The 21621-nt window shown below is 37.9% G+C and overlaps 6 protein-coding genes across 8 annotated transcripts; 2 read left to right on the top strand and 4 right to left on the bottom strand.

The window, feature by feature from the left end:
- The first annotated feature begins 99 nt into the window (after positions 1 to 99).
- On the top strand, positions 100 to 1538 carry NFD2 (Ribonuclease III family protein). The gene is made up of 3 exons (XM_008241516.3): positions 100 to 259; positions 430 to 518; positions 825 to 1538. The coding sequence occupies exons 1-3, from the start codon at positions 197 to 199 to the stop codon at positions 1228 to 1230; spliced, it is 558 nt and encodes a 185-aa protein (XP_008239738.2). The 5' UTR covers positions 100 to 196; the 3' UTR covers positions 1231 to 1538.
- A 1092-nt stretch (positions 1539 to 2630) lies between these two features.
- LOC103338321 (uncharacterized) lies at positions 2631 to 3522 on the top strand. The gene is given in 2 exon segments (XM_008241515.3): positions 2631 to 3060; positions 3063 to 3522. Coding segments are annotated over 2 exon segments (432 nt in total). The 5' UTR covers positions 2631 to 2727; the 3' UTR covers positions 3162 to 3522.
- Positions 3523 to 4073: 551 nt separating this feature from the next.
- Positions 4074 to 11795, bottom strand: RDR2 (RNA-dependent RNA polymerase 2). 2 transcript variants are annotated; one of them, XM_089042106.1, is made up of 4 exons: positions 11556 to 11795; positions 6826 to 8729; positions 5153 to 5303; positions 4074 to 5044 (listed from the first exon to the last, which is right to left on the bottom strand). In XM_089042106.1, the coding sequence occupies exons 2-4, from the start codon at positions 8595 to 8597 to the stop codon at positions 4277 to 4279; spliced, it is 2691 nt and encodes an 896-aa protein (XP_088898232.1). In that variant the 5' UTR covers positions 8598 to 8729; positions 11556 to 11795; the 3' UTR covers positions 4074 to 4276. The 2 variants fall into 2 exon arrangements, with proteins under 2 accessions (XP_088898232.1, XP_008239735.2); XM_008241513.3 differs by lacking the exon at positions 11556 to 11795 and adding an exon at positions 8953 to 9815.
- On the bottom strand, positions 10031 to 11557 carry LOC103338319 (RING-H2 finger protein ATL46). Its single transcript, XM_008241512.2, has one exon. The coding sequence runs from the start codon at positions 11253 to 11255 to the stop codon at positions 10155 to 10157; it is 1101 nt and encodes a 366-aa protein (XP_008239734.2). The 5' UTR covers positions 11256 to 11557; the 3' UTR covers positions 10031 to 10154.
- Positions 11796 to 12890: 1095 nt separating the features above from the next.
- Positions 12891 to 15772, bottom strand: LOC103338318 (putative inactive receptor kinase At2g26730). Its single transcript, XM_008241511.3, has 2 exons — positions 14263 to 15772; positions 12891 to 13805 (listed from the first exon to the last, which is right to left on the bottom strand). The coding sequence occupies exons 1-2, from the start codon at positions 15581 to 15583 to the stop codon at positions 13231 to 13233; spliced, it is 1896 nt and encodes a 631-aa protein (XP_008239733.3). The 5' UTR covers positions 15584 to 15772; the 3' UTR covers positions 12891 to 13230.
- Positions 15773 to 16987: 1215 nt separating this feature from the next.
- On the bottom strand, positions 16988 to 20710 carry LOC103338316 (ubiquitin-conjugating enzyme E2 5-like). Of its 2 annotated transcripts, none has more exons than XM_008241510.2 (8): positions 20552 to 20710; positions 19052 to 19163; positions 18832 to 18904; positions 18555 to 18634; positions 18131 to 18245; positions 17767 to 17819; positions 17427 to 17555; positions 16988 to 17309 (listed from the first exon to the last, which is right to left on the bottom strand). In XM_008241510.2, the coding sequence occupies exons 3-8, from the start codon at positions 18873 to 18875 to the stop codon at positions 17176 to 17178; spliced, it is 555 nt and encodes a 184-aa protein (XP_008239732.1). In that variant the 5' UTR covers positions 18876 to 18904; positions 19052 to 19163; positions 20552 to 20710; the 3' UTR covers positions 16988 to 17175. The 2 variants fall into 2 exon arrangements, with proteins under 2 accessions (XP_008239732.1, XP_088898233.1); XM_089042107.1 differs by having other exon boundaries at positions 19052 to 19193; positions 20552 to 20691.
- Positions 20711 to 21621: the final 911 nt, after the last annotated feature.

The raw sequence follows: 21621 nt of genomic DNA on the forward strand, positions 1-21621 counted from the left end.
GTACAAACTTTATTTTATACTGTTAGATTAGAATATTATTTTACTAAATTTTTAAAAAAATTGAAAAAAATTGACTTGTGGTCAATCTCCATCGAATCCCAAAGGAAAGGATAAGTCCATAGCTGCTGGGTTTTTTTACTTTGCAGAGTCACACTCCAATTCTCGCACCAAAAGGAAAGACCGTAGAAAAGTGAAAATGGCTCGTCGTTGTTTCGCTCTGTTCACCATTTTCGTCTTCGCAATCATTCCTCATATTCAGGTCTGCGTCTAAACCTTAGACCTCTTTTTGTCACCCGAGAAAATACCTAGAAAATGAATTAGTTTGTGTGTTTCAAAATTCTTCTTTTTCCTCTGAATTTTTGGCAGCTAAATTTGAGTAACCAAGTGCTTTGCTTTCAGTGTATAGTTTACGAGGGTGGTTTTGTGCAGGGTATCGCGACCAATGATCAACGTGCGCAGATCTCCGTACGCTCTTCGCCATTTGAAACAGCCCTCGCAACCCTTCAGGAGCAAATTGGGTAAAGTTCCTGTCTTTTCCACCCTTCATTTTTGTGTTTCGATTCTGGATCATTGACTCTGTTTGGTTTCCGAGAAAGTTGAGGAAAAAGAAAGGAAAACTTAGCACTGTTATCTCACCCTGCGTGGCTAAACATGTACACATAGTTTGGATTTCTCAATCATTAGATGGTTACTTTTGGACAATATTTAATTATCAAACTTGATTTCATTTCCAGGTTTTTGTATATGTTTGATTGCGTGTGTGTGTTTGTTTGTTAGTGTTTGTGTGACACTGAAGAAATGGACTCTCTTTCTATGTTTTTCAGCTATAAATTCCAAAAACCTGGGCTTCTTCGCCGTTCAATGACCCATGCCTCCTTCTCTGAAGAGAATAACAGGGCTCTGAGCATTTTGGGCGCCAATGTCATAGAAACATCAGCCTCTCTACGACTGCTTGAAAAAGACCTTGAGATTTCTGCAAAAGAATTGAACCGTCGTGTTTCAGAGCTATCCAAAGTAGAATCTTCCTGTGCCGCTGACGGGTTGCGCTTGGGGTTGCATAAGGTGGTTAGAGTCTCTCCCAAGACTAATTCTACCACCCCTTTGGTGGTTTGTGGGGCTTTCAGAGCAATCTTTGGCGCTATTGCTATTGATGTAGGGAAGTCCGATGATGCTGGAAGCTATTTCTGGGGTGTTCATGGTGGTCAAGTTGGCGGAGCTCTTGCAATGTAAGCGCAGCTCGCTCAATATCAGCTGTCAGAAGATATTATACTTAATAGTATTAAGCTGCTAGTTGTGGAATTGAGTTTAGTAGCAGTAACAGTATGTGCTTTGTTCTGCTGTTTGTTAAAATGGTTTAACAGTGTGTGTGTTTTAAGTGACCTTGTCCCATACAATATTATGTTACTGTTAATTTCGTTTGTGTGATTGTTTGATCAAGGAAAGGGTGTTTCTGATCTCAGATGCTTATAAATTGTGCTATTTGTTTCCTCTTTACCATATGTTATGATCATATATAACAGGTAGTCAGCTTTGTTTGAGATTTGTTTACTGGGATTGATAACCTACCTCTCCTTCATTCCGTTTGAAATGTTGGTGTTTTATATCTAGAGAAGTTGCGGGAAATGAAAACCGTACTGATTCTTTAATACTCCCGGATGTTATGTGTTGCCATTTTCTTTGGCATAATTGAATCTGCATTTTACAATTTCTGAACTTGAGAAAAAATGGGTTGTTAGAAAGCAGAAAATGCTAACTTGTAATGGAAATGCGCTTGTCTGACCTTGTATTACTTGATCCACCATCTGGGACCTGAATATATTGGACACAGATAAGCTAAGATCAACTTGGTTTGAGCTTTTCTTGACCAATGTTGACTGGTGGGGAGTCTGGCCATATCATGGCCTCGGCCATGCAGCGATTCTTCTTCAAACTCTTTTCTTTCTACTGATGCCTTTGAGCCTTACTGGCTTTTCGTTTCCTTCTCTTTGTAGCTTATTTGCAAAATGTCTACACTGGTTTGGTCTTAGTTCTTTTCTTTCCTTTTTTTTTTTTAATCGGAAGATAAATATTAGGTTAGGAAGCCTGACTGATGTCATTTTCAGTTTTGGGGTGTGGGGTCAATGTGATTGCATTGGTCCTAAGACGAGGAAAATATTCTCCTCCTTGTAGAGAAACATAAATCTCAATCAATGTGGTAGGTGCCAATGTAAAACTTCTCAAACAAGTTCAACTCCAATTAAAAAACTAAGAGAGAGAGAGAGAGAGAGGAGAAGGGAACAATAATGTAGATAATGGTGGAGTGATTAGGCGAGATCGGCGCTGGCGTTGATTCCTTAATCACCATCCATCAGGTTACTGATCGATCCCACCTAAGCATTGGGCCCCACTGGGGCCCCCCACACACCAGACCAAACGTCACCAACAAGTTACAACGGCCTACTTCCGAAACGCTGCCTCTAATTTTGGGATTTTTTTTCTTTCCATTTTCTCAATTATAAGGCAAAACCGGAACAACTAAAAAACGACAAGTCGTTCTCGATACAGACAGTCAGGGTGGTCACCGCCAATTGCCGGTCACTTGATATGTTTCCGTTACAAACTTCCATTTCTTCTCTGACCATCTTTATAAAACGCACACGCACGCCGTTTTACAGAGAGACGCAATTGCTCAATTGGGGGTTTTCCTCAGCCTCCTCTCTCTCTTTACCTCTTGTCGTCTGTACAGCCATGGAAGAAGTTGACTTGGAGTCAATAGGCCACGGAAGAACCAGTTCGCGCTGCTGCTTCTGTATCCCGGCGTCGTCGGCCTGGTGGGAGCGGATGCGAGCGAACCAAAACAACGACCGCTGGTGGTCCCGAGGCCTCAAAGCCTTCTACAAGCTTCGAGAGTGGTCCGAAATCGTCGCCGGCCCAAGGTGGAAGACTTTCATTCGCCGATTCAACCGGAACAGAAGCGGAGGCGGCGGCAGCTCCGGTGCTGGGCGGCACCACGGGAAATTCCAATACGACCCCTTGAGTTATGCACTGAACTTCGACGAAGGCAAGGAGGACGAAGACGACGAAGGGGCGGATTTCGCGATTTCTCGACCCGGTTCGCCTCGCTTCCTCCGGTCAGGTCCGGGTTACCAGAATCGAGTAAAGACGTGGCAGTGTACGGGTGAGTGAGAATGCGCTGCGATGGCTATCTTGCGCCCGGAGGTGTCGTGAAGCATGATTGCTGGAATGGCCACTCAATGAGCTGGCTGGATGGTGGAAGGTTGACCGAGACGCATGACGTGGCGCCGTCAGTTTTACTTTATTTATTTATTTATTTTTGTTTGGTTTTCGATAATGTCGTTGTAGTAATTTAGATAATTTTTTATTGTTTTAATTTTGTTTTTGATGGTGGTGGGTGTACAAATTGTCAAATACTATGACAGATAATGGACCAATGATAATGATTGAATGAGGATGAGGATAAGCATGCGTGTATGTTTCTTCACTATGGACTAATGATTAATAAATTTACTTATTCTTTATTAAGGTATTTAGTCATATATCCATTCTTAGCATTAAAATTATAAATAAATTTTACACCGTTTAATTTCTACAAATAAATTCAAAAAATGATAACTAACCATATTGAACTTAATTTTAATTATTAAATTACTTTGATGCTCTATTGAATATTTTGAGTTTTTTTTTTAATGAGGTTTTTGGATTGAGTTTGTTTTAAGAAATCTATCACAATTTTGTAATTTAAAAGAAGTTAAAAAAGTATTGTTATGTTGTAAATGAGTTTTGAATGTGTTTCTAAAGTCCATTTCAAATAGAGTTTTTTAAAAATAATTTAGGCTCATATATTAGGTATTACAGTGAATCTCCTTTATTATTTGCTTGCAATTTTATTACAAGACAAATTTTGACTAGGATGTAGTTGTAATGTCGTTTTCTTAAACAATTAAAACTAATCGTAAACTAGATTGCAGTGAAATTATTTCATCATTTTGGGACCCTTGTAGTGAGACCTAGGATTATTCTAGCCTTGTAAACAAAGAAACAATTGCTTAATATATTTTGGCGACTCCAAGCCGTTGATGCATATCCGGACTACCTTTCGCATTGATCCATATTTGAAAATGGAAAAGTTTAAACGGTTACAGGACACCTACTAAAATGATGAGAGAGACTAGACTAAAATGGTTGTACACATACACATACAACATAAGCCGCTTGAAGGCGCACCTATAACCACAGAAAAACCTGTTTTAAGTAAATGGTGCTCTGCTCTATACATCTATATGTCCTTTCTTGCATTATTCACAGCTTTTATGTTGAGTAAAATATCACCTACAATCCATGGAAAGCTCAAGCAGTTCATGTCTTGTTGGAAATACGATGGATGATAAGTGACATGATACCATGCTGAGGCCATTCTCTGATGCTCACTAACTGGGCAGCTGCTTTCAAACATTCCTTTTGCTTCTTTTTGTAGGTTCTTGAGTGACAGCGATATCCGATCCTTCATATCTCCATATCTCCTGTTATCGCGTTGCAGATATGCTGCACGATTTCGCAGATTACCTGTCAGTATTTCATCCTCGGTCACTGCCCCATAATTGTTCATTATTGTCCTCATCTTCTCTATGTACGTGTCTCTATGACCTTTTGCAACTTCAAGAACCGACTCGAGACCATCCACTTCAAGGTCCTGATCGTAAGCTGCTTCAGCAATCTGCTCTGACCAAACCAAGTTTGTTTTTTCTTGCAACACTGAGCCAACGACTGCACGATAGAGTTTTCCTAGTGCCCCATTTGAGATGTACATGGGTTTGTCCACCCGTTCCATGAAATCTGGAAATTCTTTAGGTTTTAAGGTCCGGGACATTTCGGCCGGTGCACCAGTTTTTGCAAAGTCGACGGCCATGGAGTGCAGGTCTGCCAACTGCAGGCATTTTGGATTCAAAGCTTTGTCTGGTTCATGGTCAGCGTGAACTAGATGTGCAGTAGAGATGGCACCCAAATTATCATTTATCATGTAATCAACAAAAAACTTTTGAATTTCCTGCATATTCAAGAATGGTTAAACAGAAACGACAATTAGATTGGCAATGTATTTTGAAGTTCATATTCAATGCCACATGGAGACTGTTTACTCAATTTTGGAATTTACCTCTAAGGTCACAGTGTGATCCATTATACGAGGTCTCCGTGCAGAGTAGTCCATGGGAGGTACAGTATGAGAAGGGACCAGATCTTTATCCCAACTTATGAAAAACAAGTCCCCATCAAGATCACCCCCTGAGCATTCATTTGGATGAGGCCTGCGAAAAGTTTCCCAACCACATTTACTATATAATTAAACACTATGGACCATTTTACAATATATTGCTTTAACATCCAGTTAAATTGATTTGAGCTGAGGAATCACACAATCTTAGGAAGTTACACAGATTGAATGAAAGCATGAAAGTATAAATGTAAGACTAATCTGCCAGAAAGAACCAGATCAAACACATATATGTCGTTTTATCCTAAAGCCCAGTTCACCTGATGCATTACCCAAAGACCAGCTTACCCAGGAACTTCACTTCCACTTGCAAATAAAAAATAAAAAATCAAATAAGCTAACCATTTCTCAGAATCAGATGCTGTGTTTCACCTAATAATGATGAGGAAGACAGTGACGAACCGGAATATAGATAACTGTGTACTAATATTTCCATATAAAATGAAATATCTGAAAATGTGCACAAATGTTTAATAAAAGATATTTACAACTATTCGGCCACCTTAAATTTTTAAATTTTTAATACCTTAACATATCTGGATAAAACTTATGTCTAAAATATTGAAAGTATCTCGATATTTTGGTGATAATTTCTTTATCTACCAGAGATGATATATTAGTGTTAATATGATAAATTTGGTTTTTGGAGTAATAACCTGCTGCAAGCATTGCAGCAACATTGTGCACGCCTGCTGTGTGCACCAGCAGATGCACATAAAAATGGGCTTACTTGAGGGGCTGGGGGTTCGAACCCCAGGCCATCCAAGGAGGCGACGGCCACTCTGACTAACCTGTCTTTTGTTTGCAAAGCTATTTATTATACTTAATAACTAAAAAGAAAACTTGCAGCTAAAAGTTATATGCATGTGCTATAAATAAATGACTGTTAAAATGCTTAATCTTCTCTGGTGTTACTTATTTTTTGATATTGTTGTAATTACTTAGCATATAAATTTTACTAGTTCATAAATAAGCAATTTGTATCATAAAAACTATGAATGATTATTTGATTGGCCAGGAATTGATTGCATTACGTAATTTTATAAACTTTTCAATGCATGAGTTGTGATACATGTACGATTAAGCATTTGAAGAACTCTATGTGGTACTAAGTTAATCGTGTAATGTACCATACACGTATTCCAAACTGTTATATTCAGTTAGATTTCAACGACTACTTAATCGTTTTCAGACAATAATGTCTGTCGAGGCATACTGCATTCCTCCTAAACAATATAATCCAATTATACACATAAGTTCAAACCGAGTTTTTAGTCAAATAAAATAGATAATCGATTGAATAAACATCTCAAAAAATTTGTGCTTTCCTTAATAGTTTCCATAATTTCTCTCAGAATATCACCGATGTCGATATTTTTGTGTTTTCCACCTCTTGTCCACATGATATTTAATACATTGGATAAAATTAGAAAGAGTGAATTATACATGGAAAGGAAAACAAAAGCAATAATTAGGTCACAAGCATACCATAATTAGTAAAACAATAATAGATAATATTCAAGATGAAACAAATGCATTAATAGTGTTATGTATACCTTTCTCCTTTTTGGGGAAATATAAGGCAATCCACCATATTCTTCTCCTCGAGTACCACATCATAGACAGCGTCAAGTACCCTGACATCTCCTGGGTGAAGACAAGGATTTTTTGTGACAACCACCTTCCCTGTTACTATACATGTTGTCTCATCCACCTTCTGGAAGAAACTCTGATCCCCCATTTCTTGCTCTGCTTTTGTCATGGTTATTCGAACATAAACTTGACCATAATCTAGATTTCCAGTTTCATCCAAGCACCCAACCAGGACCCGGCCTTTTGGGACAAATATTCGGCATCTACTTTTTAAATCAGACAAGTGGTTCTCATAATATGCTTGAAGCATCATTGAGAGGTAAGGTTCCACATTTGGCTCATAACCATGAAGTAACATCTTTACAAGAGTATTTTTGGAATCAGCCCCATTCAATCTCTCTAAGACATTCAATGCCGCGCCTCTTTCTGTCCGCATTTTCCCCAGAAGACGCAATTGTTCCTCTTGCAATGCCTCAAATGTTTCATCCTTTACCCCTAAGGTAGACATGAGGGAAATAATCTCTCGATTCAGATAGCAGGGCATGGCATCACTCCATTTGGTGACATTAAGCATTGTATTTTTTGATTCAAATTTGAGCATACTGCTACGCAAAGATAGCTTCCGAAAGGAACGACAGTCAACAGCTATCACCCCTTTATATCCACCATATCGAATCTGAAATGCCGAAGGAGTTTGATCCAAACCACACTTCTGAGCAACTTTCCTGGCAAAAGATAGAGAAATCTTTCCAATACCATCTGAGAAGCAGTAAGTTACACCATCAGAAGAAGTCTCAACATCAGGAATAATCTCTACATCTTGTGCAGGAACAACAAGAGTTTGGGTAGAAGAACTGAACAGTTGACCCATCCTAGCTGCACATTTAGATATACTGCGGATCTTGCTGAAGCAGCCCATCCATTCTCTAATATCTTCTGCTTTTACATTGTCATTAGAAGAAAACATCCAAACGGAACTTGATCGAAGTTGACTAGCTGAGAAAGCCAGAAACTCAAATTTTTTTTCTCCTATAACAATCCCATCTCGAAGAATAGACAACATCCGATGATATATTCCAGTTCTATGGGGTTTTGCAAAAATACCTTGCTGAATACTTGTGGATATAGCATTTGCAGGAAGCTTACTCCAATCTTCATCAACAAATGTAACTCTCATAAAATCCGAAGCATAGGCTGCAAAATTCTTTACAACATAGTTTGATTTTTCAAGCTCAGGACCTAAGCAACAAATCTTTGATGGGGTAATTAAGACTCTATGACAACTCATTACATTATGTTCCGTTAATCTTTTATATGGTGAGGGACGACTCTTATGGTTTCTTTCTAAGACATGTAATTGCATCTTTAAGAATGATTGAGGGTCATAACAAGTGGTCTTGCGCTTGTGCAGCTTCTCAAGAAGCACATTAGTAGTGTCGACACTTAAACCACTAAGGAACTCAATCAGATCAGAGTCTGTTGCTGCAAGACTAATCTTTTGGGAATGAACAAGTGCATTGAGCTGGAAAAGGATCTCATATGGTAACTTTGAATCTGATCCGCACTTCACAAGTGGAACTGTCTCAGATGGCGAACAGTATTTTTCACCATTATCTAAAATGAGATCCACCACATCATTATCTTTATAGTATGGGAAGCATTCAAATACATCTGAGAGAGAAAACTCCTCCTCAATCTCCCAACAGAATGAAGTAGAATACCCGATAGATTTCATATCCGAAAAATCGGTAGTTCGTACCCAGAGGAAATCGAAATCATCCTTGCATACGTGATACCGATCAGTGCTAAATCTGGCAGCTACATTAGGTCCAGAAATTTTACGAAAGATCCTCGGACCAAACTTGAGCTGATAAATTCAAAATGCTTTGTGTTAACATATTATCCGAATCACACTAATACCAGTAACTCTTAAACAAACCATACAAAAGCAGCAATACAACAAAAAAATAACTAAAGACTTCAACTTTCTCTCATTGTAAACAAAAAAACCCAAAAGAAACAAACAGCAGGCATCAAACCCAGAAGAGAGAGAGAGAGAAAGAGAGAGAGAGAGGGGGAGAAACAGTTACCTTCAAAAGAAGGGCATTCACTTTCTCTCCACCCAAACGGCACCCGAACGACTCCATAATATTCTCAAATGCAATCTCCAGTTTATAACACTCGTCTCTCAGCCAGACCCAGAACTCGACCCGCTTCCTCTCGGGCATGACCCAAGCTCTCACGCCCTCCCAAGACTCCAACATGCTCATGCAGTCGCCCTTTACCATAAAACCCGCATGCAAAACGGTGCCGTTCAGTCGGCGTTTTGGGTCCACCGGCCGTTGGATGATGTCGTCGTAGGTCTCGGAAAGTCTGAGGCTTTCGGACTTGAAGACGAGGCCGTTCTGAAGGGAAAGAGAGTATGCTTCTGATTTGGCCTCATGGGTCGTGAACTGGACGCGACCGAAGCCTCGTGACTTCCAGTTCTTGTGATCGCTGATGATTTCGACGGCGAAGACTGAGTCAGGCCCGAGTTTTGACTCGAGGAAGCTTAGGAGCTCTTTGGCTGTCACTGTTTGGGGAATGTTCGAGACTCGGACAGTCGGTCTCTCTGCCACCGCCATTTTCAGAGAGAGAGAGAGAGAGAGACTGTCGGACTGAGACAGTGTCTGTGATGGAGAAAGTAGAGTGAAAAAGGAAGAGGAAAGGAGAGGGAGGAAGAAAAGAAAACGACGACCCGGTTTTGCCCAGGAACCTAAAAACCAACTGGGTTTCCAAGTCTAAGGTCATCTTTTGTTTTGGTGCTATGAGAGCCCAAACAAACTAAAAGCAAGCACCTTTAGCCCAAACCCAAATTTTGATCATACATGGTGAGCCCATTATTGTTTCCCAAAAAGCTAGTTTGCTTCTCGTGATCTTTTGATAAAGTGCTTTGTTCATCACGATGAGATTGCTGCATAATGAAGGAAAGTAGAAAAGGACTCTTATCATTTGTCCCTTCCTTGTTGTGTTTGATACTTTGATTATGCTCTTTTCTGCATGTTTCTTGCTTATGAAGAACCCAAAGTAAACGGCTCTTGCTTTCAAAAAGAAACGCTTATGTGGGTTTAGTTTTAGATCATAACTCCCATTTTCTTTATCTGGTCTGGACATTGCTGGACATATCTCTTGCTAAATTGAACTTACAAGTAATTAAGCATCCGTGTGTACAATGAAAAAGAAAGTAAAAGGCATAACTTCTAAGCTTAATTTTCAGTCATACATAACATACACTAATTATACAGCTCATGTTTCATCTGATTGGAGAACTTAATCTAAAAGGAGGTACACCAGTATGAGCATTCGAAGAACCTGGGAATCGGTTTTTCGAGGACCAAAGCCAGATCTTTGAAACAGAGAAGCTCTCACCCTTATGCCGGCCACTGATTTTCTTCCCCTCCAGATTCCCATTAACTGTGAAGTTCCCATTATGAACTCCCTCTTTGACAAGCTTGGCATCACTATCTCCACCACAATCATGGGACAAGGCCACTTGCAGATTTGAGTCACCAACCACATATTGATATGTACCCATTGAGTAACATCTCCTAGCATCCAAATTACAGCTACTGGTTTCTCCCACTCTCGCCCCACTTTCTACTCCTTCATTTAAGCTTCTGAACTTTCCAAGTCTTACAGAAAATACCCTCTTTTCACCAGCAGCTTCCTCCATAGTTAAATGTTTCTGACCACTTGAACACATGTTCTCTCCCTCACTAACGAACCTATTTGACATTTCCCTAGCATCATCAAAATTGAACACTGGATTTTCCAAGAAAAACCCAGAGCTCAAAAGGGTCCCTCTACAAAGGGGGCATGTTGAATTTGAGAGGAGCCAAGTGTCAATACAATCAATGTGAAAAGCATGACCACAGTTAGGGAGCAATCTCAACTTGTCCTGGTCAGAAAATTCACAGAGACAAACAGCACAATCAAATGGCTCTTTTGAACCAATAATGTCTTTGCAGTAGAACACAGGTAGAGAATCAATGGCAGTTTGATCTAGGCCCGCGTCATGTAACCGAAAGAGCTGTTGAAGCTGCCTTTGAATAGCACGAGACCCAGAGGTTTCTGGGTATCTATTGGATTGAAAGATTGAGGAAGATGACCTCTTTATGAAAAATCTTACAAGCAAATGAACAAGGCCAGAGATGAAAAAGATAACAGCTAGAATTATTATAACCAACAGAAGTACTGGACTGATATTGCTAAGAGATGATGATGATGATGATGATGAAGAAGGGGATAATTCCTGTACATTGTTAACGCTAACAGAAGGAACTGAAAATGAGGAAGGTGGTGGGTATACCAAATTACCATCTTTCTGGTTCAACCCACAGAGAATTCTAGACATTTTAGGAGATGGGTATTGCTCAAAAGCAACTATTTTTACCAGGTTTTCTCAGATTTAGACACTAAATTCCTCAACAAAGTGCACAATTTTAGAAGACACTATAAACTTGCTTTGAGAATACAACAGAAGAAAGGGTGAGCAAGCTAAAATGCAGAATTAAGAATGTAATGCTAAGGTGAGAAACCTAATCAGATTAAGTACTCATATATGTGAACAAAAAGATTTTCCTTGTGGAAAATTGAGATATTAAAAATGGGTTCTTGAAGAATCATGTAGCTGGTAAAATTGCAAAGGACCTACCTTGAGATATGGAGGGTGCGAATGGAACCATAGCTAGAATTGGAGGAGACCGTCCGGTTTGAATTCTTTTTGCACCACAGAAGAAGTAGCAGAAGAAAGATTTTTAATTCTGTTTGTGTTTTGATATATACAGAAGGGTCAGGGTAGCTTATAGACTGGAAGAAACAACTACGAACTGTGGAGATTGGAGAGTGAGAAAAGGCCAAGGGGGAGTTCTTTTGAGCCCATCGCAATAACAAAAAGACCCTCCAATTTGAACTATTTTAATGGGCCCAGAGCAAGCAGTTTTGCAGAAGGCACACGTTGCTGAGGTGATGAGGGATCACAATCACAGCTTTTGTCATCAACTATAAATGTAGTGTACCAAACCAGACAAGTCTAAAAAACTAAGTCATGTGGGATTAGACGTATGTTACAAATCTAATTAAAAATTGAAAAGCTGGGGGAGGGCCACCACCCAGTTTTGATTGTCCAAAGTGGTCAGTGTGACTTATTTTTCATCAAAACAAGTAAACAAAATGATCATCTGTCAATGATGATATATCCTATGCCATTCCCTGCTAATCAGGCAATTTCCCATCAATCCTGGCAATTTTCCAGATTAATGGTCAAGTGGGTAAGTGGCAGAATTGGTAGAAAGTTATGTGTCCATTGCAAATCTCCCAACCTACCCTACTGTATTTTGGGTCTGAGCCAGAGTGAGTGACCAAACCAAACAAGCTTTGGATCTGATGACAGAAAAAGAAATCTCAAAGGGGTGGACAAAAGCAGATGGTAGGGTCACATTTGCTTTTCCTTGCACGTATAGCACCAAATCGTATCCATAATTGCACCCACTAAACACAGGTGATTATAACTAATCATGTTTTTTGGTATTTCTCTAAGGGTTTGACAATTCTGTCTGATGTTAGTTGATAACTAACCAGCAAACCAGTCAGAGAGTTTTGTTGTGCATTATGATGATAATGTTCTTGGCCAACCTTTCATCCATGTCAAAATCATTCATCCTCTGTGACAAGTTTTATTCTTTTTAATTTCTTTATGTTCACTGTTTTTGGTCATCCATGACTATAGAAGTGGCGCAATTGCATAATTATACGACACATTTTCAGACGTTTTTGGACTCCCTGTGGATATCGAATCAGTCCATTTTGTTTTATTTTGAAAGCAAATGCTACGAGTATGACTAAACCAACAAGGCCATGTTCTTGTTGAGAAAGTGATAATTTAATTTAAAATAAGATGTCTTTTCTTAATTGTCATTTGTCAAATAGTGCTTCTTGTTTTACCTTCTGCAGTGACACTTAGGAAGAGGATAGCAGCAGTCTCTGAAAATTTGATGAAGAATACCATGGTCATATATTGCATCAACTTGTTCCTTAACCATGTGTGACGGTCCATTGTCACGAATAAGGCTTTTCAATCACAATTTACATGTAAGATCACTCATACCGCTTGACATGAACATAGCAGTCTCAGGATATACAGCTCCTTAAAGCAAAATTGAACATTTTAGGACATAGGACATAGGATATAGGATAACCCAAAAACAAAGTACAACCATATACCATTAATGCTGAAGCAAAGAATTTTTCTGCATAGAAAGATAGGATTTTGAATCAAATTCTTCCAACGATGCAACTTAATAATGAAGTGGTTTTTTCTTTTCTTCTATTCATGGGTCAGAAGATATAGATCTCTCTTCCTCCTCTTTTATAGACTTTAGCCTCATCGAAACTCGACTCATACTTGGCCTATCATTTGATGAGGGATTTAGGCACTGCAATGCTACCTGCAACAAGTTCACCATCCTTTCTTCACATGCACCTTCTTGGATCAAGGCCTTGTCAAAAACTTCAAGAGTCCACTCCTCTTTAACCACTGAGTGCACCCACCTCGGCAAATCAAACCCATTTTGCTGGACCAGCTTCCCAGTCAAAAGCTCAAGAAGAATCACACCAAAACCATAAACATCATCCTTGAATGTGCTATATGCATGGCCTGCATTAGAACTTTCAATTCCATTGTTTGGAGAAAGGAATGACTGGTCTTGATTTTCAGTCTCCATTACCCCATATTCACTGATGCAGGGCTTCATGGTCATGTTGAACAAAATGTTCATGGACTTGAGGTTGCCATGGGCAATGCCATCTTCACGAAGCTCCTGGTGCATGAACGCCAGTGACTCAGCAATGATGTCTGCAACATTTAGTCTGCTTCCCCAGTCAAATATGTGGCCATTTGAAGATCCTGTGACCCGAAAAATGATGCAGACAAATTATCAGTAATGCTACTTTAGGAACTTTCATGTCAACAAACTTATATCCACTACCTTGTTCTGTCATACCATAATGCATCAAGGTTTGAGGAAAAACAAAAAACAAAAAAACAATTACTGTTGCTGACTTGCTACTAATCCAACCATGGATTCGATATGTAGTTTTTTGTTGGATGTTCTGTACTACAAGCCTACTTATCTAGGCCTTCAAATAATCTGAACATTGAGTTTGGGAGTAAATAAATTCTAAGTTTCATCCTTTCTTTTTGAGCTTTAGTAATTTTATGTTGCATTGACTTTCTTTTAACTGTGAAAATCCTCTGTGTTTCAGTTAATCATTTCTGTATCTCATTGGTAAATTAGATCTACTCAAATTCTAAAATATATGTATTTGTAGCAAAAATTAATATAATCAAGATTCAAGCTTACCATGAAGAAGGTTAAAGAGATTGCCATTCGGTTGATATTCATATACTAAGAGCTTCTCTTGTCTGGAACAATAGAATGCAACTGCTGGCAAGACATTTCGACACTTAGCTTGATTGATCTTTTTCATCCTAGTCTTGAAATCTTCGCTTAAGATCCGACAATTCCTGATCCTCTTCACAACCAAGTTAACCCCATCATCAAGCATGACTTTGTAGAGGCTTCCATTCTTTCCTCTTGCAAGCAATTCAGCTGGAGCTCGAAGCAACTCCTCAAAACTTAACCCCATCAGCAATGGATTTGTGAGAACTACAAGCGGTGGAACCATTCCAGTTTCAACAGAGGTTAATGAGTACTCTGCTGTCTTAGGCACACCATCAGCCTTGAACTCACTAGAAGTAATAGTGTTAGACACAGTGCTAGCAGTATCAGCTATTGCAATCTTTTCATTTCCACCCTTTTCCTCATGTTCTCTGGTCCTCTTTTTGCTTATAAATTTATACACAAAGAAGCACACAAAAACCAGGCCAAGTATTATGTAGCCTGAGAAGATGAGAAGCTTTTTAGATGAGGACTTGTTTGATTTCTTCTTTGGCATTATAGATGTTGGGACAGGTGGGCAGGTATTTGGTAGTGGTTTTCCACATAGCTTAGGATTACCTGAAAAGCTGTCTTTTGTGAGTTGGCCTTTGACATCAGGAATTGGACCACTGAAGTTGTTGTTGGAGACATTGAACACCTTCAGATTGGAGAAATCAAAATCTGGTATTTGCCCATCAAGTTGATTGTTTTGAGCAAGGAAAGATATCAAGCCTGAAATCTTTGGTAGATCAGGAAGCTCACCATAGAAGTTATTGTTGGATATATCAATCCTTTTCAAATTATTTAACTGTGAGAGAGAGTCAGGAAGGTCACCAGAGAACTGATTTCCACTTAAATAAAAGTGGGTCAAATCTCTGCAATTTCCAATGTCTTCTGAAAGCAGACCAGATATTTTGTTGTTCTTCAGACTCACAACACCCAAAGACTCTACCATGCAGAGAGAATTTGCATCAAGAACTCCAGTTAAATTGGACATTTCAAGAACTATTTTCTTCACATAATTCTGTTTATCACATGTCACACCCTCCCATTGGTCTCTGCAAGGGTCTGAACTCATGTTCCAACCCCATTTGACATCTCTCACTGAATTTCCCGGTGAAAGTTTGTCCATGAATTGCACCAGCACTTGCTTGAGTTGCTTCAAGTCTTGGTCTTCTGAATTAGCCATTGGAATGATGAGAAAGATCAAAATGGCCAGTACCCAAGTGGGAAAACGATTCATTTTTTCTTATTTTTATGTACAAGTATAGTTTTTTTGGTGGAAAATGGCTCTGTGGTTTTGGTTTCCTCTTTATGAATTGGGCTTCATTTATGGAAGTTGCAAAACAAGAAGAAAGTAGCAATGTTGAAGTTTGTTGCTGGAATATCACTTGGTGCCAATTGGCTGATACTGACAGAGAGTTTGAAATATTCTTTATGGTTAAGGTCATGCACCATAAGGAGCTTGCAGAATGAGCCTCACACCACACCGCACTATAGCCTGTAACAATTCTAAAATAATATGTGCCGGCAGTTTACGCAGTCAAATTTATGATGGCATGTCCTTCTCAATAGCCTTTTCTAGAATTAACAGTGTGTGATATAGTGACTTGTAGAGACTCTCCAAGGGTGGTCAAGATTCAACTTTGCCTTCTCAGACATCAAAGAGTAAAACCCAGATAAGTCTTTTTACCCTGCAGTGCCTTGTTACAGCTCAACACATTACCCAAATAGACTGCAGAGTAGGCGTTTTTGCAGCAAGAAAGGTAACTTTTGGTTCAGTAAAATGGAGTGCTTTTACCAATGGCCATCACAAGTAACCAAAAGAGGTAGCATAAAATGGGCTCAAAATCAAATATTTTAATCTGGCTTTGAATCCTATTAGTGGGTTAGGCTACTTGGCCAAGGCAGTGTGTCCGCCCCATTGCACTCGAATTTGAACCCTCTTCTCGTACGTTAGAATAGTTTAGAATATCAACCTTATAAATAAATAAATTTCTGGCTTTGAATCCTATTAGTTCCCTAATTTCTGAATCAACTTTCACATAGGTTTATGTGGGTTAATAATCCTATTCGTCCAAAAATAAAATGTGGGTTGATAATTTCTTAAAATAGGTTATACATTAGTCAACCAAGCATGGATGTGCATGGCATATGGCACAAAAAGGTATCACTCTCTCCCTTAATGTGATGCACGTTGGACAAACACATAATCACTAAGCTTCGTTGGTCCAGTCAAGTTGTAGACTTTGAAGTGTTTAAAATAAGTATATGATTATATTCTAAATTGATTTCATTTGATTTTCATTGGTGGTACTGCTACTTTATAGCTGTTGTTTATATATATCTTGTTAGCTGGATGTGGTCTCTTCCAAAATCCTGCTGCCTCTATAAAATGACCCAGAAGAACTCCACTTGTCCCAAAAATAATTCAAATATTATCCAAATATTTTCAGATCAATACATTTCCTTTCGACCAGAAAAGGAAGAAAATAGATCAGCATATTTCCCTTTATAAGTTTTTGTGAGTCTTTCTTGACCAAGACAAATAACCAATGGAAGGGTCAAATTTGAAAGAGCACATAAGATAGATGTGTCTTGTGTTTCAATGCGATTCTTCATAACATTAAAAAAAATTCAGTGACCATTGACCAACATCAGAAGTAAATTATTTGACATAATTCATGATATTTTTACAAGCAAAAGGAATCTAGTCATACAAATATCGATAGTAACATAGTTTAAATCGTAAACATGTAATGGGGGATTTTCTGCTGCTATAACTGGTGGTTTTTAATCATAGATAAAGTCCCCCCCCTGCACCATCAGTTCACTCTATGGGTCTGCATGTCCGGCAATATCATCGTCGCTTGAATCACTTTCCTCATCACTAATGTTTTCATCACCACTCTCCTCATCTGGAGTTGAATTGGTAATATGCTCCTTCTTTGCATATCGCTCGCAATACTCTGTGTCCACAAATCACAGTGGAAATATAGATAAAGTTCTAAAATTTTAGGGATTGTTTCCAATAATTTAAGCATATTTATTGAAAAAGCGTAGATTAATTCTAGAGTAAATTTTACCTTTCACCTTCTGATCGTAGAGTTTTCGGTCCTTCATCATCAACGATGCTGCATCGCCATTGAGCGGATCTGAAGGATTTGGATAGAGCAACAGTTGTGGAAGGAAAACTTCAAAAACATTTAAAAGGTCTGCATCAAGAAGAACCATGGCTATATATGTGAGAAATCCAAGAAAATCCAGATGAGAAAAGAAAAGAACAAATGTGAAAACAAAAACACAATAGAAGAGTGAAACATCACTGACTCATAGAAGAGAGTCCAGATATACAAAGCCAACGTATTTCAGCAGTGTATTGCAAAATGAGACTCATAATTTTTACTAAATTGGGCTGATAATTACCGAACATTGGACTCCATGATTGGTTAATTACATCTAAGCACACAGAACCAGATCTGCAATTACTCGGGAAAGACAAATCAGTCAGGTCATAAAAAATTAAAAACCGATAACCAATTACTCAAGTTCCAGCCGCTTACTAGAGAAATAAAAAAGAAAGTATGTTGTCAATTCCACAAACTTATTCAAAGCATTTGATAATTAGCAGCAGTATTACACCATTCTAAGTAAACTTAATGCTTCTGCCTTTATTTGACCCAATGTGCAGGGTACTAGTAACAATTAGAACTTAAAAGATCCTAGAGAAGATAATTCTAATCAGATGTAATGAGAAGTGATTTTGCTTTTCGAACTGCAGAATACTCACAGCTCATCAACATTAGGGTGGAAAATCTTGTTGATGAAGCCAATAGAAGGAGATTTATATGGATACGCATCGGGAAGCTCAACGCGGATTTTCCAAACCCCGCCTTCATAAAGGCCTGCAATGCAACCACCGCATCAGACAGAGTATATTATACCAAAATGCATTTTAAACAATGTCTAAACGAAAGCTATTAAAGCCTCAGCCAATAAAAGACTAGTGGAGAAAAAGGAAACATTAGTTTCCAAAACGCATTAATCTAAGAGCAACCTCTGATAAAGTCTACCAAAAGACAAACAAAGATGAAAAACTTTCCAAAGTTGAGTTTATGCCACATTCGATTATAATGTGCCTCCATTCACGCACATAAAATCATATAGGGAACTCTATATAATGAAAAAGTATAAGGATGAGTGCAAGACAGTACTTTCTTTTGGACCATGGAATTCCACATTGAATTCATTTAGCCCATCGTTTATTGTCTCCACATTATAGTCACTCATCATCCTGAAAACATTGAAAAAGACAATAAACATAGCTTTATATTGTACCAGAGAGGAAGGCAGCAACATGATTTAAAGTACTTGTACCAACAAGACTACAGATACCCCTTCGGTATACCAAAAGGGAGGAGGAATCCAGTCTTAAGAAACATAAGACCCAGATTACAAAGGTTGGAGATAATACAGTAACCAACAACTTACAACTTCATGACATCCATCTCTCTCCTCTTGCTTGGAGATGACATTTTAACTTAATAAAATTAAATTCCCAAACCTGTCAGAAATATATCAAAGTAATCAACTTTTCAAGGAAACAAATATCAGAGAAATCAAATCTATTAAACCGTAGATTGGTTATACAAATATGGTATGGCGGTTGAAACTGAAACAGACTAATACATGAGAAAGAAATAACACTGACCTTCTGGAAATCCACAAGATTCTGCGAAAATAAATGGTGAAGTAGAAGCAGAAGTAACAGAAACCTCAGACTTTATTTGATGTCCAAAACCAGGATGAAGGGAAACACATATCTGTAGAGTACAGAGCAAAATCAGTTCAACCTACACAAGTTCAAAAGTCTACTTAGTCTAGGAATTGGCTTTCACAAATCATCACCATCATAGAATAGGATCTACATAACATTTTAAACCATGACCAGCCTAGTAATATGTAAAACTGCATTTTTGTTAGCAACTTTTATATGCAATGGATGGTGCAGCAGGAAGATATCCACCTCAATTAAAACTTAAAACAAACCAGAGATTTTCCATGCATTATCTCAACAGTACCGATTAATAGGGACAAGAAAGTAGACCAAAAAATAAAGATTTCAGAATTTAGAAATTCCCCTAAGTGCAATTTAAGGTCACCAGACCATTTTCCAGCTGACAAATGAAGCTTCTCAATACACAAATCAATGCACATGAACTAACAGCATAAATTAGAAAGCTGAACCACAAAGAAGCCTTTAAACACTGCTTTCATGAAGTATTAAATAAACAAATCTTTTGTTATATATCCTAATAGCATATTAGCATCATACGACTATGACATCAGATTACAGAATCTAAATGCATTGCCCATCAGATGTCTCCCCACCAAATACAAACTAAGGCCTCTCCTTAAAATGGTATGTGCCTCCGCTTAAAGTTGTTACATAACACTCTACGATCAAAATGACTAGTTCAACTTGTATTGGTTGGACAACAAATCAGTTCCTCAGCCTCTAAACTGACGTTTAACATTCATCATTCACCATAATCGAGAAGCCTGAAGTTTGCTCACCCCAATCCAATATAGTACATTTCCAAGCTACAAATTTATCATAAAAAAGTTTGTATATGCAAGCATACTTGACAATGGATAACAAAACTAGAAATGCCGCTTGATTTTACAGACAAAGAAAAAAGATCATATCATCACACTCACAGGACAATCTTAAACTCCACAACAGCAATTAAATTTGCAATGATTCATCACAATATGAATATGATCAGAGAATGCAATGCCACTGTTTTCTCCACAGTATGACCCCTCAAGAAAACTAAAACTTCGAGCAAGTGGGTTCAATACCAAACTCACTAGAACATTCCAATCTTTATTCTTTCCTTCTTAACCATTTCCCAGACATGCCCAGTTTGAGGTTATAGCAATTCAACCCCTCCCAAACCAAAATTAAAAATTAAAATTAAATTTTGTAAAAAATGCAAAAAGTTGTCATGAAACCGACACTGAGATTTTGGCAATCAATGTATAAGTGCAGCAAAGTATAACATTTAAATAGAAGCTGCAATCGTATGAAGATCTATGGCCTAACCAGACAACCATAAACAAAGAAAAATAAATAAATAAATAAATAATTTGCTCATTCAGATTGCTAATAAAGAAAAATAGAGAGGAGGGCAACTGGGAATCTTACCAGAGCAACTCATTTAACGGGTCGACCCTTTGTCTTGTCTGATTAGAGATTCGCGAGAACCAAACAGAAAACGAAGATGGGAAATTGAGAAATTCAATTGGAGAAGAAAAATGAAGAAACTACGGGTAGAGGGTGAAAGGAAGAGAGAGTTGGGGGGTGAATGTCATTGTCGACATGTACAGACGCACGTGTTGAAATGATAATGTTATTACGTGGCAAGCAAGACTTGAGGTGGTCTAAAATTAAATATGGTGCCTAAATAATTTAATCAATTAACAATTACCAACCAAAATATTTTTCTCACCACTTTTAACCTAAGGTGTATGTTTACATCACCTTTTTTAATACTTTACATATGTCCATAGTTATAACTATAGTTAACTTTTTACTTTGATTTATGTAACCATGGTTATACTTATAGACGCGTGTCAAGTGTTGAGCATACACCTTGGATTAAAATAGTGAGTAAAAATACTCCCACTAAAATAGTTAAAAACTTTGTTTTCCATGTAAAAAAAAATTAGTAATTTGTTTTGTAGATTCTTTAACCCCCATTAACTTTTCATATCCTGATTTGTTTGAGTTGTTAATAATTTGTTTTGTAGATTCTTTAACCACCATTAACTTTTCATATCCTGATTTGTTTGAGTTAATCTTTTTCTTAATTATAGCATTATTCAATGATAAATATGGTGACCATTTTCATCCATAAATTCTGCATGTTAGGGGTTTTTATTTATTATAATGAACATTTTAATTTTTGGCCAAAAAAAAAAAATTAATTCCTTAAAATAATGGGAAGTGCATTTCGAATTAGAAGCAAGGGATATTAATTTCTTGTCAAATTATAACCCGAGAGTTTTAATCAAATAGTGGAATGAAATCTGTTTATACCATATTTGACCAAGCAACTAAAAACAACTTTAGGCAAAGCAAAAAGTCCCACATTGGAATATTACAAGAATTGAAAACTCCCCTCACATATAAAAGGAGACCACTCTCCACTTAGGCATGGATCTCTAAACTGGGCTTTATCTTTAGTCATGGGCTTCCCCTTTCTTCTCTTTATA

Source organism: Prunus mume, linkage group LG7 (genome assembly GCF_029339155.1).
Source record: "Prunus mume cultivar Tortuosa linkage group LG7, ASM2933915v1, whole genome shotgun sequence".
NCBI classification, from domain to species: domain Eukaryota; kingdom Viridiplantae; phylum Streptophyta; class Magnoliopsida; order Rosales; family Rosaceae; genus Prunus; species Prunus mume.